Source organism: Protopterus annectens, chromosome 8.part0 (genome assembly GCF_019279795.1).
Source record: "Protopterus annectens isolate FY-2018-M chromosome 8.part0, PAN1.0, whole genome shotgun sequence".
NCBI classification, from domain to species: domain Eukaryota; kingdom Metazoa; phylum Chordata; order Ceratodontiformes; family Protopteridae; genus Protopterus; species Protopterus annectens.
The window spans coordinates 845,407,216-845,426,375 of NC_056741.1; the positions used below are offsets into that span (position 1 = coordinate 845,407,216).

The following is a 19,160-nucleotide window of genomic DNA, read 5'->3' on the forward strand; positions in this document are numbered from 1 at the left end:
AGTAGAGCTGACAGCCAACCGAACTGTTAAGGGTACAGGCAGGACCACAGGTTGACTGTTGCTTCACCTGTGTCATAGCCGGCCTTAGGCATAGGCTAACTAGGCGACGCCTAGGGCGCTGCTGTAGCAAGGGCACTTTTTCAGTGTTTGTGGTGTAAGAACAGAATGGGGCACCACGTGGTGTGGTGTGCTGTGGAGCCCTTTTGCCTAGGGCACCAGTCGACTTAAGGCCGCTCCTGACCTGTGTAAGGACATTGCAGCAGTCTTGTAGACTGGTAAATGAAGGTATGCATATATGCTATGTACACGTCTTGAAGCATCACTGTTAATGACAAAGTAATCACCAGCAGCTGTCCATTTATATTAATCAATTGCCAAATAGCAAAAAGTGATCTGTTGGGCATTTGTAATCAACTTTGGAAATGGAACTAGTACCCCTTAATCTGGTATCTTTAAAATGGTCCAGATGTAGCAGGGTAAGTGGAGTGACTACCCTTTAGACATGCATTTAGCTACATAGATAATATATCAAGTAGTGCAATACATTTGTGTTTAGTAAGGCAGTGGGGGTGGGGGGGGGGGATTACCAAGCATGTTAACTCAGCACTCAATGTTTGGGAAAGTGCAGGTGGTTACTAGGCAACAGTGAATTGAGCAACTGTTAGTGCAGTTGTCTGGCATCAGTATTTAGGTGGGCGTTGGCATGCTTTTACACAAGCATCCTTCTCTAGGGACATTTGAAATGACAGATCCACTGTTCCAGTTCCCCCTCTGCAATGCCTAGTATAGGAGGTTTTAAATGCGTAGTAGGGATGTGTACCCTTGTACCATGCAGTAGAGAAATGGAGCAATGGCTGCAACCCAGGCGTCAGTTCATTTAGTGGCCCTGAAGCTTCAGGAGTCTGACAGTAGAGAAGAGTGAAGGGGTACAACTCTTTCCCCCAGCCTGGAACTTTACCCTGCTCATGTGGTCACCCTCATGGGAGGAATCTGTGCATTGTGGCCAGGCAGACTTGCTGGTATCTCTCTAGTAGAATCAAGGGACTGCCCACTGCTGACACCCTTTAGTCCCTTTGAGTGAACTGAACAGTGTTAGAAGTCTAAACACACTTGAATCACCCCTTATGATAGAAGCCATCTTTCATCCTTCATGTGGCAGCGGACTACTCCTCTGACCTGGGGCAGTGTATACAAAGAATTTTTGCCTGGAATGTACTAAAAGCAAGAAGGCTCTAGTATGTTGAAGCTCGTGAAGTCCATGCATTAAGAGCTGGTACTTTACTGTTTAAAGGTTCCAGAACCAGTACAACCAAAGTTTAGTACAAAATGCATTTTTCTGAATTGCTAGTACACTAGTTTTTTAGTTTTTAGAATATTTTATGTATCTACATTCTTGACTATGGAAGTTTTAATTTCAGTACTGCTGTTCTAGAGTGTAAAGAGTTCTGGACTGTTTTGTAAAGGTATGCAGTAATCGGCATTCCTGCACAAGTTTGATAATTGTATTGTGATCAGCTAAACAGTATGAGTAGATCCTGCGTAATTTAAAGAAAGTGTGCCCGAACATGATTTTAACAGGTAGGACTGACCTAGTACTATACTCATTCCAACCATGTCTTGGACCATAGGTAGAATGAATGTACTGCATAGTTGCATAAAAGCAATTGGAATTGTGGGGACTGGGGTTCCTTTCAGGAAAATGTCATGTACGGCCTTGTATTTTTTCCAAGTCTGCAAAATGATGCAAGAAGTCAGAATTTTTAAGCCTTATTCCGGAGTTGCGGAGCTGGTTTCCTTTCCTGACCTCCCTAGGACCTGTCCCATTGCTCCTCCTCTTACAGCTACTTGGCTCATTCTCACCATTGGAGGTAAGAGCTAGGTGCTGTGGGTTAAGCCCTACAGCCCAAAATTTCTTGTATAGAAAGCTTAAATGATCCCCTGGTAGCAAGAATCTAGTGATTTTCAGGCCCTGACAATGGCATTGTGCTTGACTCATTTGCTGTCTCATCAGTATGAAGATTGCATGATCCCATACACATTCTTTCCCTGCCTGTACATAGCAGCACTTCCCACTGATGAGTGAGCCAGCGCAACCAATCCAAGCACAGTGCCTGGACACCAGTTTCCTATGCACCCAATAGAGTCCCTTCCCAAAGTATGATCAAGTTGGCATGAGCTGCTTAGGCTAATCCTACTCCTTCTGACCTTTCAGATATCCATGGTAATCAAACGAGTCACCTGGACTGATTTTGCCCACAAAGGAGTGCTATGCACACTTCTCATGTATAGTAGTTGAAATATCAAAATTGAGCTCTTACATGAGGCAAATGACATCCCTAAGTAGCAAAGATTTTACATGGGGTCCCTGTTCAGTTGTTTAAGACTTGAGTATAATATGGCAAACTTCAACAAAAATCCTAACAGATCAGCCTCGTCAAAACTATTCTAATGACTACATCTACTTTCTAGACAAATTACACTAGACAGTGATAACAATCTCTGTAAATTATTTTACCAGAAAGATGTACCAAATGAAAATTACTAGTATGATTTAAAAATAGGAAAGGGCAATATAGTTGTGGGGAAGGAATAAGCAAATTGTTGCTCATGGAAATTGCATAAAGTGTAAATATGAATTGTAGTTATGAAAGGATATGTAATATTGTCCAGTTATTTGAGAGTAGGACCTAGGTAAGATTGGTGGGCCTCATTGGTTAGCTTTGTGCCTTCAGCAGTCTTGCATAGAATGTATGGACTTTATGGCTTATACCAATAGTGTCTGCTTCCATTGCAGAAGGGCACATTTAAGCCTTTTGCCATGTAAAATGGGGTGATTTTAATGCTAGGCTTCATCTTGTGATGCTTTGTGCTGACAGCAGTATTAAGCCAAACTGTTCCCACCCACACTGGTACACTCCTGTTGGAACACCTGATCTGTAGCAGAACTAAATCCTTGACTGTAACAAGGCTGACTTCTGTGCCATTTGTGTATTGATTGCTTGTGGTTTACATTACCTGTGAATTGTGTAGGTACTGGGACATGAAAGTATCTTGTATATAGAACAGGTATATACAATGCCTTACCTCCTCCTGTCTGGTGTTGGTCTGGAAGCTGTCACTTTAGCATGTGCACTTTTGCTGCATTATGTGGAGTGCTGATGTAGTTCCTCCATATGGTGGTAGCCACATTTGGACATTGCTCAACATACTGTAGGTATGTTTATGTATACCCCCTACTTGATGTGAAACTAGCCAGTCTTTAAAATGCCTGTTGGTTTAGAGAATATGTTCATCCAGATGGAAGGGGTGTAGGTGCATGTGCTGCTTGCAGTTTAGCCCTAACTTTTATAATGACCATCTTGTTTAGAAAATTACCCTTGGTACATACATTTGTGTTTTATAAAGCGACATGTTCTGTTTTGGTCTTGGTCCATTTAACCAGCATGTTATAACCATATATGTCGCAGTTAAGCTCATACTCAGTGTCATGAAGACTGTAACTATTACGTTCACACATCATGCTGTAGATGTCCAGAGAAACCTGAAGCCTTTCAATTTGTGCTGCTGCTGCTACTACTTATGAGGTCTGGTCTTAGACCACTTACAATATTGCTCATTTGTTTTAATCTGTAACATTGCTTAGTTATACTAAACTACTGTTGAGGTTTGATGCAACCAGTGCAGGTAACAATTCAAAGTTCTACTTTGTAACTAGTTATGTCTGGTCTGCCTGCCTTTATTATTTGCAGCTGGCTGGTTATGTATATAAACTTTAGTGTAGAACTAATAAAATGGCTTCTTAGCTTGTATCTATTCAGGCAAATGTAGCGAGTTTCTTTTGAGCTAAAATATTTTCTTTTTCACTTAGGACCTCGATTAGTAACAACACACAGCCTTCATGAGACGTCCTCTGTATTTGTGGACTCCATCCCCAAAGCAGATGCAGTCCTGCAGCAGGCCGCCTTGCCAAGATATGCATCAGATGCCAGCAAAGTCACTGCCAAGGGACATGGCCTCAACAAAGCTTTCGTGGGTCAGAAGAATTCCTTCTCTGTGGACTGCAGCAAAGCAGGTTGGTAATAAAATTTGAAGTGATTTGTATAAAGTAAATAAATAGCGGAGTATGTTAAAGCTGCTGGGACTCGTAGGAGGGTAGCTTTGTAGAAGCTTCTCTGGAAGACCTGTTATGTGGCCTTGATTTAAGAAGGCTTTCTGTGAAACTTGCTTTGGTTTAACATGTTTGGAGCCTGCAAGCCACTAGAAGCAGTGTGCTTTGAGTACACTTGATTAGTCACTGAGGGAGAACAGCAAAAAATTAACTCTTGATGTGAAACTGGGTTTTCTTGTATACAGGTGCGACTAAGAGGTACCGCCAGCCATGCCAGGATAAATAGGGCAGTGGGTTTGTAACATATGCCAGCACAGCTAGCCGGAATTTGTAAATAGTCATTTGTATATCAAATTGATTTGTTTGTGCTGAAAATGTATTTTGTCAGGTTTGCTTGTATTAAAATGCTTCCAACAGTGCACCCTGCTAGAAGGAAGAGAAATGTACATGTATTGTGACTGAATTAAATGTATGTTTTAATAGAGGATACTGGGACAGCAGATATCTTAACACTTCTGGTTGCAGCCAGGGACAAAATGCCTGGGAAGCAGACATTCTGTAGCAGGGAGCTAACTGCTACTCTGGAAGGCTAGAGGGTTGAAATTGTTTTGACTTCCAGCAGCTGCAGAACTGAGTTAAAGCCCTATATGTATGGTCACACAGGTTCTAAAGTACTAGCAGCTTTGAGTGTTGGTAATGGTGTGGGAAGCTGTCAGATGACCAGATGTGATGTCATTATGTAATCAACCCAGAAATAAGATATATTGAAGTCTCTCAGGGAGACTAGGCATTCTGTGTATTCTGGTTTTTTTTTTTTGGGGGGGGGGATGTAAGATTAGTGATTGTTTTTTCTGTAACTGTGACTACTTTTTCCAGCTGTTATTTTCAATTTTCCCTGTAATTGAAACTGTTTACTGTGAATAGATATTTGATTTATTAAATATATTTAAACTTTACACTGTGGTTGGTCCTAGAAAATTAAGTTGTGTATGCATATATTTAACAGCCAGCTGTGGCCACTCCTGAAAGCCTTGCTGCTCAAACTACCATTTGTATTTCACTGAATTCAATTGGGTACCCTTGCAAGAACCTTGGGTAGCTGGCTTTGTAGTGCCTGGTGGCAACTACCTTATAGTCTGGGCAGAAGGGGGCATAGCTAGTAAATCTTTGCCAGCCTTTCCTGTGTGTGTGCAAATCAAGTCTGTGAGTGTCCCTGTCCAAGTAGCTGACACACAGCAGTGGTTTCAGTGGTGGAGGACTTTGCTTGGTCTCTCTGCTGAGGACTTCCCACTGATGCAGATGAGTTGTGCACCAGTGGGGAATCTTATTGGGGACCTTAAGGGAGATGGACACCCAGACCCCCGGGCTGTATGTATGTCCTCTGTCCTTCTTAAGGAAAATTGTGCTTTATGCAGAGATCAGCATTTGGAAATACTGTGTATTCATTTGTATACAAAGTGAATGCCCCTCTCCTGTGTCGGTGGCGAGGATTCAGGCTCCTTGATTATTGGCCAAGTGTGGGATCATCACAAGCAGTTCTAAGATTCTGAGAATGCCTTTTGCTCTGAATTGAAAGACTTTTTTTTGTGGGGGGGGGGGGGGGGCTGCTGCAACATTGTAAAGCATTTTTGTAGACTTGCAGAATGTGGAATTTGACATTGTCAGAGTTGGTCTTTTTGTATAATATGGCAGGTTGTACTAATGGTTTGATTTTTTAACTTTTCTTTCAAGGTAACAACATGCTCTTGGTTGGTGTTCATGGGCCAAAGGTTCCTTGTGAAGAGATTGTTGTGAAGCACATGGGCAACAGGTTATATAACGTGACCTACCTACTGAAAGAAAAGGGAGAGTACATCCTGGTTGTCAAGTGGGGAGAAGACCACATTCCTGGAAGCCCATTTCATGTTTCTGTGCCGTAATTGCTGCCTTCCAGTGGACAGTCCCCTATTAGAAGTACTTTATGTACATATACCAAAACATGAGTTGGACATGTTATCGGAATGTTTTGGGGTGGGGAGAAACTTGACTGATGTTGGGACTTTGTTGACACATGGGCACGGGCCAGATTAGGAGAGGACAAAAGGAACCAAACTATTTCATACTGGTGCCTGAACTCTGAAACACGGACTACTCCCCCTCAGATGTTTGCACAATTTATGACTGGGGTTGCTGTAGAAGGCTACCTGCGCTAAAAGATTTGCCCAGTCTGACGAAGTCTTGAAAGACAAGTTGCCTTTGTTCATGGTACTGTTTTTTTTTAAAGAATGCAGCTTTAAACTACCAGCACCCCTTAAATCTTGGCTAATATTTTGACACTAGGTAAAGTTCTGGAGGAGCTTTTTTTGTAAGCTGTTATCTGCTGTTAATACGGTTTGTCATATCAATACTGTGGTATTCCCCTTCAGAGTTAATAGGCTTTGCATCTTTCACTTTAGTGGGGACACTGCGATTTCAGTTTGTTCCCTTCTGCTGAGTGGGCAGAGAGGAAAGCATGTATAAATTTAGTCAGTGCAGCACAAGTTCTCTGTGGTTAAATGTTCATAAAAATGAGGGATAGGGCACATTCTGCAACTGAACCAAAGCATGGTGTAGCAAGATTTAAAGTGTAGTTGCCAATACTTCTCGGCATTAACTCCTCTGCAGTTGAGTCTGGCATTGCACTGCTCTGTGGGGTGCCAAATCAAGTTTAAGGGAGCCCACACCAGGCATTTCATATGAGCATTTTGTTTATCCGTGGAGCTTTAGACATGTTTAAGCTGTGTTATACTGTTAACTGGCTGAAGAGGTGGCATAAAAATACTGTGGTTTGGACTTATTTGTACATGTTTATACATGTTTAAACTCCCTGTCCCATCAGTGAAACTAAAACATTTGCTAACCTGTCTTGTGTCTCTCGCACTGCAGGTCCAAAATAGTTTTATACACGCAAGGTGCACAGTGGTAACTTGGGTTTTTTTTACTGTAATGCTGCTGTTTGCTTACCAACTTGCCATCATCCTCTTTCTCTGCACACAGACTTGCAGTATTTGCCTCAAAATCGTAATGTTAATAAAAAGAAATTCTGTTCTGTCTCTGCCTTGTCATTCATTGTGTAAATAACTGGCTTGTACAGTGTACACATTTGGCAATGCAATGTTTAACTTGTTGCTTTTCAAATGTCTTGCATGTGTTTTCTTAACCAAGTAAGTGGACTGGCTAGTTGGAAGACTTTTTACATCTGGCTTGCAGATCAGATCTTGTGTAAGGTACTACTACCCAAACTGCTTGTGTGAAGAGTTGACAACTAGTGTGTGATCATTAGTAATATAGGCAAAATTTTAAAGCAAGAGTTTAATCAAGTTGAGATTACTAATACTAGTTTAGTATGCGTGCCACTCCTGGAATAATTCTAGAGGACATTATACAGTATATAAAACGTAATCTCCAGATTGAGATATGGGTGAACTGCTAATCTCTATGTATTGAAGGGACCGTTTTGTGTGGTAATAGTTTGAATCTTATTCAGTAAACACTTCTGCCAGAGTGCTATTGATTTCTTTAATTTTTGTAGATGCTACCACAGGTATTTGCAAGTCCAGTGAGAAGAAATGGTAAGATCCTTGCATCCATTTGATAAAATTGATTTGTGCTTAAGCTGCTAAAATTTGTTTTTTGCACTTTCTGAAATTTTTTATAGTCTATACCAGTTTGCTCAAAGATTTTGGAAAATCTAGTAACATCCCAAAATGAACAGTATATTTTGAGTCCGCCACTGACATGAAAATGGCCTGCAAATTTTTGATTTGAGGCAATTCAACCTTTGAAGACCAGGGAACACCAGAGATGTAGATTATCCTCAGACAAGGCTAAAGGTCAAGTTTTCACCATCCTTGCTAGCTGACAATTCAGAGTAGGTAGTCATGTTGAGGTCACTTTGTCAACAGCAAATTGTTGCCAGAAGGAATAGCCCCCACCTTGTTAGAAGGGTAATGCTAAGGTATTGAGAACGATAACTTTAGCATGGTTAGCCTCCATCAGGAGCAGTCTATGGACTACTTACTGCTATTTGGGTTTTGTACTGGGTCTCCCTTTCCTGCTTTTTGGATAGGCCCATCACTTTCAGGAAGTGAATGGTGCACTGTTCTGCATAGTTAGTATTTTATACTGGTAAATGGCAGAGGTGGCCTAAAATACTGTGGTTTTGTCTTGTTGGGAATTTAATCTTTCTAGGAGGTCATGGACATTGTAGTAGGCCGAAGAGGTCATTTGAGGTCCCTGAAAGACTATCCCACCTAGTGTTTTGTAGTGGTACTAAAAGTAGGTCAGCCTTAATTGGTTTCCTCCAAGCAGATGTTCGTGTTTCACTGCTGCAGTAATCGCATTTGGATTATCCCTGCCAGGGTAGCCCTAGGCCAGCTGAATACCAGAGACTTAGTATTTCTGCATTGGTTACTGTTGCTTGAGGACTGATGTCAGGTCGTCAGTAGTATAAAGTAAGGCAGCCGACGCCATTACATAGTCTGTCTTGCCATGGAGCCCGAAGCAGAAGCAGTTCACACGAGTGCCGGTCATCCGCTACCGGAGTTTTTGTATACCAGAATTGAAGTCTTCTAAAGCCCATTACCCCGTTGGGGATCTTTTTTTATTGCACTAACCGATGTCAGAGTTAATGGTCTCGCCTGTGGAAAGCAAATACCACAGACTTCCACTCTTACTGCACCACTTGTTTAGGCCCAGACCACAACATCCCTCATCGCTTCTGTGCTTTGTTCAACACCAGAACTATCCATCGTTGGGCCCTTATTGTAACAAGATTTTTTCATTTACAGTCTAATTCTGATATGGCTTCGGTAAGCCATCCGACAGATTCTTTTTTTTTTTTTTCAGAATGAGACCGCAAAGGTTCAAATCTACAGACTCTTCCGTTAAGCTAGTCAGTTCTCCGGTACTCAGGCGCTTTTGCAGCCCCTGATGCCTGCTTCTGTTTTGCAGGCCGCTACAGAGACCCTTTCGGAGTCCAGTATGCCGCAAAACTCTGACTAAGGATCCTGCGGTCATCACTACCTTGGATGGGTTCTGAGCTGCTGAGCAGGCACCGCCTTCCGTGGAAGTCCTTCACACTACTGAATCTAGACACAGATGTCTTTCACAGCTACCATTCTTTCTAAAACTAAGTTTCTTAAGCCCAGGTAAGAACCGCACTCAAGAAACCGACCCACTCAGGCACCTGCTATCTTGCCTCATTTTCAAATGCTTAAAATGGCGGAAGACCTTATGCTGATCAGGTGAAGCCAAGCTATCCCTTCCAAAGGAAGAGATCTGCCCCCTGTAGTTTTATCTGAACAAGCGTCTGATGAATCTGATGTATATGAATATGAAGATATGCAACTCCTCTCCACTTTCTGATGCAGAGGATCCCATTCCTTCAGCCTCTTCTCCAGAGAATTTTTCCTTTGGGGAAACCCTGCATACTTTAAGGAAGCATTTCCAGTGGGAGAGTTAGGACTGCGCTCAGTCTAAAAAGAGAGATTGGGAATTCCTAGATCTTCCACAGCAGACCCTTGGCCACCACCCCCCCCCACCCAGTCCTGGATGTTGTGGAGGATTTTTTTCCTCTAATCCAGCTCAAGCGCCCTTCCTCATGCTCCCAGAAAACCAGACGTGTAGTATAGTCCCCGACTCTCACAAATCTGTTTAAAAATCCTACAGCTGACCCTAAGGTCATTTCTCCATGGCCAAAAGGGATTAAAGCAACCTCTAAGAATCCCACCCCCTCAGACATGGATTCCCGAGCATTAGACAGATGGGGTAAAAAAAAGTATACACCTCAGCTACTCTTGCTATCAAGGCACTAAACTGTCAGTTCCATATGCTGAAATTTCAGCAACATACCTTGGAACTCCTTAAACAAGTCTTCCTTTCCTGCTTGGGCCGAATCTAAAGATTTACAAGAGTTGATGCATTCTGCAAGTCAAGTAACTAAGCACACCTTACACTGTGGTTTTGATGCCCTAGAAGCTTCTTGCAGGGCAGCGGTCACTGGATCTGTCATTAGAAGGCATGCATAGCTTAAGGAACAGCCCCTGCCAAGTCTAAATTGCTGAATGCCCCCTTGCACAAATAACTTATTTGGCACTAAGGCATAGGGTCTTAAAGATGGAAGAAAAAGCAAAATCTGTGCAAACAGTTGATTTCTTGCAGGTCCCTTCCCCCCAAACACTGGTCCTTTCCTGCTCCCAGTAAACCGACCCAGCCAAGGTCCTGTGGAAGTAGACCCCCCCCCCCCAGACAGCCCCAGGGAATGCAGAGATCTAAGCAGTGGACTACCTCCACTTAAAACCATGAAGTTCTAAGCCACCCCCTTATGGTAAGAACTCACAATGACTCTCCTCCTCCACCAACTCCCTCTGCCCACCACTTAGCCCTGGGAGGAAAACTCTCCTTTCACTCAAGCATCTGGGGCACGATTATCAAAGACCACTGCGTTCTGAACATTGTCTCAGGGATACAAATTTTCCTATCACACCCTTCCAACCCCAAAAGAGCTCCCAGATCTACCACCAAATCAGTGGGCAGAGGCTCAAAAGCAAATCCTTTCCCTGCTCTCTGAGGGCAATAGAGCACGTTCCTGCAGAACAGGCAAAGGTTTCTATTCCAGACTTTTTCTGGTGCCCAGAAAAGAGGGCACCTGGCACATCATCCTCAATGTATCCATTCTAAACACCTTCCTGGTGATCCCAACGTTCAAAATGCTGACCCTGCAACAACTGCTTACCCATGCTGTCCAAGGACACTTGGCTAGCCACCCTGGCTCTGAGGCTTGCCTCCACAATCCTATCAGGGAATCATGCAGGAAATATCTCTGGTTCAGGGCAGGATCTCAACACTTTCAGTTCTCTGCGCTTCCCTTTGGCTTATCTACTGCTCCCAGAGTTTTCACAAATTTTCACAAAATGTCTGTCTCCATTGCCTTTTGCAGAGAAATAGTCAGGTTTACCCGTACCTAGACTGCCTTATTCAAAAAGAGCCAGGAAAAGCTGCTCAAGCACCTGGGCTTTGTAAAGACCCTACTAACCTCCCTAGGTACATGATCAAGGAAAAGAAATGCAAACGGGTGCCCACTCAAAGGATAATCTTCCTGGGAGCAAGTCTGGACACAGCATCCCAGATGGCATAGCTTACTCCAGAGAAACACATTTTCCTGACAGCCTTCTCTCAACTAGCCACCAGGCCCCAGCTATCTGCAAGGAAGATCCTGCAAGCTCTGGGGTTCATGGCATCTTGCGTATTAAACATTCCATATGAGGAAACGTCGGTGGTACCTAAAAAGCCTTTGGTGTCAGCACACTCAAGACCTGGATACTCTTCTAGGTGTAATTCCTTGCCTCTGAAAAGATTTTCTTTGGTGGGCAAAAGCATGCTCCCACAACAAGGGATTGCCTTTCTCCCCACCCCCCAGACCCTCACCACAGAAGCATCACACTACGCTTGTGGTACACACTTGGCTGGCAGGTGCATACAGGGCCAGCAAATCCCTCTGCACATCAGTCAAAGAGATGATGGCTGTGCAGCACACCTTGATGGCTTTCAAGCCCCTTCTTTTTCCAGGGGCTCTCCTAATCAAAACACACCACTGTGATGTCGAACATCAACAAGCAGGGAGGGACTTGCTCCTACCCTTTATGCAGGCTGGCCATGACCCTTTGATGCACACCCTCTGCCATGCAACTACACCTGTTAGCACAATTCCTACCAGGCTCTCTCAACTCTCTGGCAGATCAATTAAGCATAAATCTTCTGGACCCACATGAGTGGCAACTCAGCAGAAGTACCTTCACCCTAATTCAGAAATGGGGAACCCTGACAGTCTACCTCTTTGCCTCCCACACCAACCATCAGCTCAGCAAATTCTGCACATGTGAACATAATTGCATAGCTTGGAAAGTGGATGCCCTGTCCCCTGGGTCAATGCATCGGTCTGCCTTTCCTCCCCTACCTCTCATACCCAGGGTACTGCTCAAAATAAGAGGAAAAAAAAATCGAGGGCAATTCTTATAGTTCCAGACTGGCCCCAGCAGCATTGGTACCCCTTGCTGAGCAGCCTGTCCCTGCTTACCTCCATGGCATTTTCCTCAGATCCTAAACCACCTGACCCAGAAGGAAGGGGAATTCATGCATCCCAAATTGCAGGCACTCAGTTTGGCAGCTTGGCCTATTCCCCAACTCCGAACCAATCTGCCAGAACCTCAGTAAACAGGTTCTGGATGTTATACGTGAGGCTGTGTCCTAACGCTAGAAAGTCTATGCTGATAAATGGAAAAGGTTCTGCACCTGAATCCAGGCTAAGGGAGCCAATACGGCACAGCCCTCACTCCCTCTCATCCTGGATTACTTAGCTGACCTACCACATAGTGGCCTCTTTCTCTAAAAATCCATGCCTCTGCTATTGCTCATTTTCCACTGAGCAGCCCCTTTTCTCCCACCCTTTAATCAAACCATTCCTAAGAGGGGTTAGCAACTTGAGGCCACCCAGAAGGGCACCAAACACCAGCTTGGGACCTTAACTTTGTAGCTGCTTCTGCAGAGCTAAATCTTCTCTCCTGGAATACTGCATTCCTTCTGGCCATCACTTCAGCCAGACGAGACTGAGCTGCAAGCACTCATGGCTGTGGAACCCTTCATCTTCCAGACAGGGTATCCCTCAAAACTAACCCATCCTTTACACCCAAGGTGGTGTCCAGTGTGGCTCTCAACCAATCCATTCATTTGCCCAGATTTTTTCCTAATCCCCAGAACAAGGGGGAAAGGATCCTGCACACTCTAGATGTGTACAGACAGCTCATAGTCTATCGAGACAGGACTAAATCCTTTAGAAAGTCTGATCTATTGCTGGTTAGCTTTGCTACAGGGGCAGTAGGCAAAACTGTCTCCAAACAAATCATTTCCAAATGGATAGCACACTGCATCAATTTCTGCTACAAACATCAAGGAAAGCCTCCCCCAAGGGGGTCAGGACACTCCACCAGAGCAGCATCCTGGAGGCTGCCACCTGAACATCTGTTCACGCTTTTTTACCAAGCCTTACCACCTGCCTCTCCTCCATATCCAGGGCAGGGTTTGCCTCTGCAGTCTGGCAGGGTAGCCAGCCCCTAGTTTCCTTGACTGCCTCCACCCTTTTCTTCAGCTTTGGGAATCAACCCAAATGTGATGACTGCAACAGTGAAACACGAAGAACATAGTACAATTGTGTACACTTCCCATAAATGTAGATGCTAGAGTGCATTCACTCATTCACTGTTGCAGTCCTGGTTTCCCTCCCTCCAGCCCCCTTCTCTCTCCTTTTATTACCTTTCTAACTTGTTCTTTCCTTACAAGGCACATATTGGTATTTATTTTCCACTGGTGGGGTTCTTCCACCAGAACCTTGCCTCCTACTTGGGGGCTCCTGATAGATTAGGGAAAGAAAAACTGATGTAATGGCATCTGCTGCCTTACTTTATACTACTGATGACCTGACGCCAGTTCTCAAGCGACAGAAACCAACACAAATACTAAGTCTCTGGTATTCGGGCCGGCTGAGGGCTACCCTGGCGGATAACCCAAATGTGATGACTGCAACAGTGAATATACTAACATCTACATTTATGGTAAGTATTCACAACTGTACTTTTTTTATGTACAGTTTCTGAAACTGAGACACTGGTTAAATTCATGTTTTATACTCGACTGCTCTCCTCAAAACAGTGACATGCAATATTGAGAGTACATGAACTCCAGAATTGCTATAGCTGGGAGTATTCCTTCTGAGTTACAACATTCAAGGAGTTTGCATATTGTGGGATGTTCATCGTGCATACAGCTGCAGTCCTTACATATGGGTTCTTCTGCCGTCAGGCGGGTCCTCGGTCGGCAGAATTCCAAAGTCTAGGTCCGGCATCGGTTGTCGCTTCTTCCCTGACGTCAGTGTGATGGGTATATAAGAACCAGCCGACACCATTTTCTTAAGTCTTTCTTGCCGCGTGGTGCCCGAAGCAGAAGCAGTTTGCAAGTGCCGGTCGGCCAGCTCCTGAGATTACGAAAATTTGGAAACCGAAGTCTTCTTAAAAGCCAAGTACCCCGTTGGGGAACCTTTTCTTGCCTCAGACCGATGTCAGACAAAGTTAATTGTATTTCTTGTGGGAAACAAATACCGCATAAGGATTTCCATTCCCTCTGTATACCTTGTTTAGGCCCTGACCACGAGGTCTCGGCCTGCCGCTTTTGTGCTACATTCAACAAACGCACTGTTGAGCGTCGGGCGGAGTTCGCCCATCATTTTGGAAAAGCATTTAACTATACTATGTCTGATACTCCGACTCCGGTTTTGTCTAAACGAAAAGACAAGGACCGACAAGGTCCGTGGCCTCTACCGACACCACGCCAAAGCCGGCTGCACGTGGTCCGGTTCTCAGTGAGGCGCCTACGCAGCCCCTGCCTACTGACGACCTAACTTTGACGGTGTCGCCTGTACCGGAGGTCGCAGGCTCCTCGGCCCACACCCTGACTACAGATACCAAAGCCACTGTTGAAGTTGAAACTCAGAATGTGGACAGGTCCACCTCCACTCAAGGTGTCTTCAGACCTTCCTCTTCTTTTTCTATCAAGGCATTCACTAAGTCTAAAGCATCCATGCACTCTGAGACCAACTGCACAGGGCCCATCTCCAGGCCCCATGCCTAAGAAACAGATGCTTAAAATGGCTGAGGATTTAATTACTCTTATCAGGGGTTCAGCTCCCTCCAGACAAAAGGCCTAGAGTGGATGAAGATTCCCCCTCCTCTGAACAGGGCTCCATTATTTCAGAGCGCACTGATGGAACATTCTTACTCCCCTTTTGAAGACTCTGATGCGGAGGAGTCCATTCCTTCTGTATCCCCCCTGAGGATTACTCATTTGGGAAAACTTTGCATACCTTAAGGGAACACTTCCACTGGGAAGGCCAGGATTATTCGGATTCCAAGAAAAGGCTCAGGGAATTTCTTTTAATTCCTCAGCACAGGCCTTTGGCTATACCTCCTGTCTTGGACATTCTAGATGTTTAATCGGAGGCCTGCCTTAACCCGGATTCTCTACCTCCAGCTCCAGTTAAGCCTGACTGGTACTACAGGGTCCCTGACTTGCACCAATTTCTATACAAGAGCCATGCTGCTGACCCAGAAACCATCTCACAGGGCCCCAAGGGAGTTAAGGCCTCCATTGCTAAAAATCCTTTGCCTTCCGAAAGAGATTCCGACAGGTGGGGGAAAAAAGGTATATACCTCGGCTACCTTATCTATGAGGGCCTTAAACTGTCAGTTTCATATGCTAAAATACCAACAGTTTAGGTCATCACAATTGAAAAGTAAAATGTCACAACCTGAACAACCAGATTTGAAGGAGTTGCAGGACTTGATACATAGTGCAGAACAAGTGGGTAAGCATACCTTACAATGTGGTTTTGATGCTCTAGAGGCCTCATGCAGAGCTGCTGTTACAGGATCAGTCATACGTAGGCATGCCTGGCTTAAGAAACAAGCCTTACCTGATCATGTCAAAGCTAAATTACTAGACGCTCCTCTTCAAAAGGATGTACTATTTGGTTCTAATGCTGAGGAGGTATTAAGGAAAATGGAGGAAAAGGCTAAATCAATGCAAACTGTGAAAGAATTTCTACAGGTACAACCCCCAAATTTTAGTAGAAATTGGCCTTCCAAAAACTGGTCCTTTCCTGCCACAGACAGACCCCAAAGAGGCAGATACAGGCGCCTGAGGGGCAGAGGACAATCCCAAGGATCGTACAGAGGCAGACAATGGCAAGCTCCTACACAGAGGTGGTGAGGACAACTCGCAATCCATCAGAAAGCAAACCCAATGACTTTCCACTTTGCATGCCAACCAGATCTCAAATGGCAGCCCCCTTGGGAGGAAAGCTGGCATTTTCAAAAAATTTGGCATATTGTCACAAAGGACAAATGGATCCTGGACATTATAAACAGAGGCTACAAATTCCATTTTCACACCCTTCCAAAAATGAGAGGCATGCCAAACCTGCCACACAATCAAAGGGCAGAGGCACAAAGGCTAATTACATATCTCAAAAACATGAAAGCTATTCAAGAGGGACCTATGCACGAACAAGGTCAAGGGTTTTATTCCAGGCTATTTCTGGTGCCAAGGAAGGGAAAAGATTGGAGACCTATTCTGGATCTGTCCATCCTAAACACATTCCTACTCGTACCAAAATTCAAGATGCTCACTCTACAGCAACTTCTTCCCATGCTGGGCAAGGAGTCTTGACTAACATTGGACCTCAAGGAGGCATTACCTGCATGTCCCAATCAGACAAAATTGCAGAAGATACCTCAGATTTCTTGCAGGTTCAACTCATCAATTCTCTGCATTGCCCTTTGGCTTATCTACTGCGCCCAGAGTATTCACGAAATGCCTGGCATCAGTAATTGCTTACTGCAAATATATCCCTATTTGGACGACTGCCTGATCCAAGCGGACAGCAAACACATCCTTCAGAAACATCTGTCTTATGTAATATTATTGAACTCTCTGGGATACACAGTCAACAAAAAGATCAAGACTAATACCCTCTCGGAAGATAATTTTCCTGGGTGCCAACTTGGACACAAACACCCAGATGGCCTACCTCACGTCAGAAAAGCAGGGGCAACTAATCAAATACTTCAGAACACTAGCAAATTGCACCAGGCTTGCTGCAAGGAAAATCCTGCAGGCTCTGGGATTCGTGGCATATGGCATATTGCATCTTACTAATCCCATGTGCAAAGCTGCATATGAGGAAACTACAATGGTACCTGAAAAACATATAGTCTCAACACAGCCACAGTTTGGAAACAATAATACCACTAATTCCATGTCTGCAAAAGGAATTTCTGTGGTGGGCTCAAGCATGCCAAACAAACACAGGTCTCCCTTTCAGCAAGCCTCCAAGCAAATCAAGTCATCACAACAGACGCCTCTGACTATGCCTGGGGGCGCACATAACAGATCGGTGCATTCAGGGCAAATGGTCCCAAAAAGAAAAGCACCTTCACATCAAGCAAAAAGAAATGCTAGCAGTAATAAATGCTATTATAGCTTTCAAGAACTTTCTAAGACCAGGTCATCTATTGATAAGAACGGACAACACCACAGTTATGTGGTATATAAACAAGCAGGGAGGGACACATTCTTACCCCCTATGCAGACTGGCCATGTCACTTTGGAACACGGCCATGGACTTACAAATGGAACTACAAGCACAGTACTTGCCAGGCAAGGAAAACATGCTGGCAGACAACCTAAGCAGGATTATGACAGATCCACACGAATGGAAGTTGCATCCAAAAGTTTTTACAGAAATAATCCAAGAATGGGGGAGCCCAGACATAGATCTATTTGCCTCCCACAAAAATCATCAATTGACAAAATTCTGGAGAGTGGACGCTCTTTCAGCTGGACATCACTGACAATTTATGCCTTTCCACCTCTTCCTCTGCTGCCCAAAGTTCTATTGAAGACCAGAGCAGACAGACCAAAGATGATCCTCATTGCTCCGAACTGGCCAAGGCAACACTGGTACCCACTCCTGAGGAGCCTGATGCATTCCCCTCCATGGACCCTGCCTCTAATGCCTCTTCTGACTCAACACAGCTTCAAAACTCTTCAGTCAGCTAAAGACTCTCAATCTAGCTGCATGGAAGATTCCTTACAATCACAGCAGCCCCTACTCTACAAGAAGGTGCAGGATGTCATTTTGGAGGCCAGAAGGCCATCAACTAGAAAAGCTTACTCCGCAAAATGGAAAAGTTTTTGTGTCTGGAATGAGAAAAAGGGCCAGGACCCTGGAAAACTGAATTTACCACAAATACTACAATATTTGACAGAACTGCTAAGCAGTGGACTTTCTCCTCCTTCAAAATCCATGCCTCTGCCATTTCTGCAGAATACAACACTGATCCACCTTTATTCTCTCACCCTCTCTTAAGACAGTTCCTCAGAGGGGTTAAGAATTTGAGACCTCCAAGGAAACAACCAATACCTGCTTGGGATCTTAATTTCATTCTGGAAAAACTTACCCTGCCTCCTTTTGAGCCAGCTGCTTCAACAGATTTGCAATACTTGTCCTGGAAAAACAGTTTTCCTTCTGGCTATCGCCTCCACTCAGAGTTTCAGAATTACAGGCCCTCATGGCTGTCCAGCCTTTTATCTTCCATCAGGACAGTTTCCTTACGAACCAACCCGTCCTTTATGCCTAAAGTGGTATCCAGGGTAGCTTTAAATCAGGCCATACACTTACCTACTTTTTACCCTAATCCTCAAAACAAAGGGGAGAGATTGCTACATTCCTTGGACATCCACAGACAACTGCGTTATTACTTGGACAGAACAAAGCCTTTCAGAAAATCAGAACAGCTCTTTGTGGCATATGCAGTAGGAGCTAAAGGAAAACCAATTTCCAAACAGACAATTTCAAAATGGATAGCCCACTGCATATGCTTTTGCTATTCCTTTCATGGCAAAACTGTACCTACAGGCATTAGAACTCATTCCACCAGGGCCACAGCCACCTCTACAGCCTTTCTCAGAGGAGTTCCTACCAAGGATATCTTAGAAGCAGCCACTTGGAGTTCTGTGCATACCTTCTCCAAGCACTACAACTTACCATTATACTCCAAATCTAGAGCAGGCTTTGCCACTGCAGTCTTGCAGGGCATTCTGGCTCCTCCTAATTACACCTAATTCCTACCACCCCTTTCTTAGCTTTGGGATTCTACCCATATGTAAGGACTGCAGCTGTATGCATGATGAACATAGTACAGTTTTGTACCTACCATAAATGTAGATGTTCGAGTGCTAATACAGCTGCAGTCCAGGTTTCCCTCCCTCCTTCCCCTCTAGGGGTATGCTTTTATGGTGTATTTGCTTGCAACTACTGTTTTTTTGATTATATTGCATTGCATTATTACCTAATTTTATGCATTGCCTTCCTTCTGGGGGCACCTGACATCTGGGGCAAGAAAAACCTGAAGAAAATGGCGTC

At 44.3% G+C, this 19,160-nt stretch overlaps 1 protein-coding gene across 8 annotated transcripts in view; it reads left to right on the top strand.

Annotated features, from left to right (window-relative positions):
* FLNA (filamin A) overlaps nt 1–7,179 on the top strand; it is a 1,106,834-nt gene extending 1,099,655 nt beyond the window's left edge. For all 8 annotated transcript variants that reach the window (XM_044080337.1, XM_044080332.1, XM_044080334.1 and 5 more), the window contains 2 exons: nt 3,869–4,072; nt 5,840–7,179. In XM_044080337.1, coding sequence (XP_043936272.1) covers nt 3,869–4,072; nt 5,840–6,027 — 392 coding nt within the window. In that variant the 3' untranslated portion in view covers nt 6,028–7,179. The remainder of the gene's footprint in view (nt 1–3,868; nt 4,073–5,839) is intronic.
* Nucleotides 7,180–19,160: the final 11,981 nt, after the last annotated feature.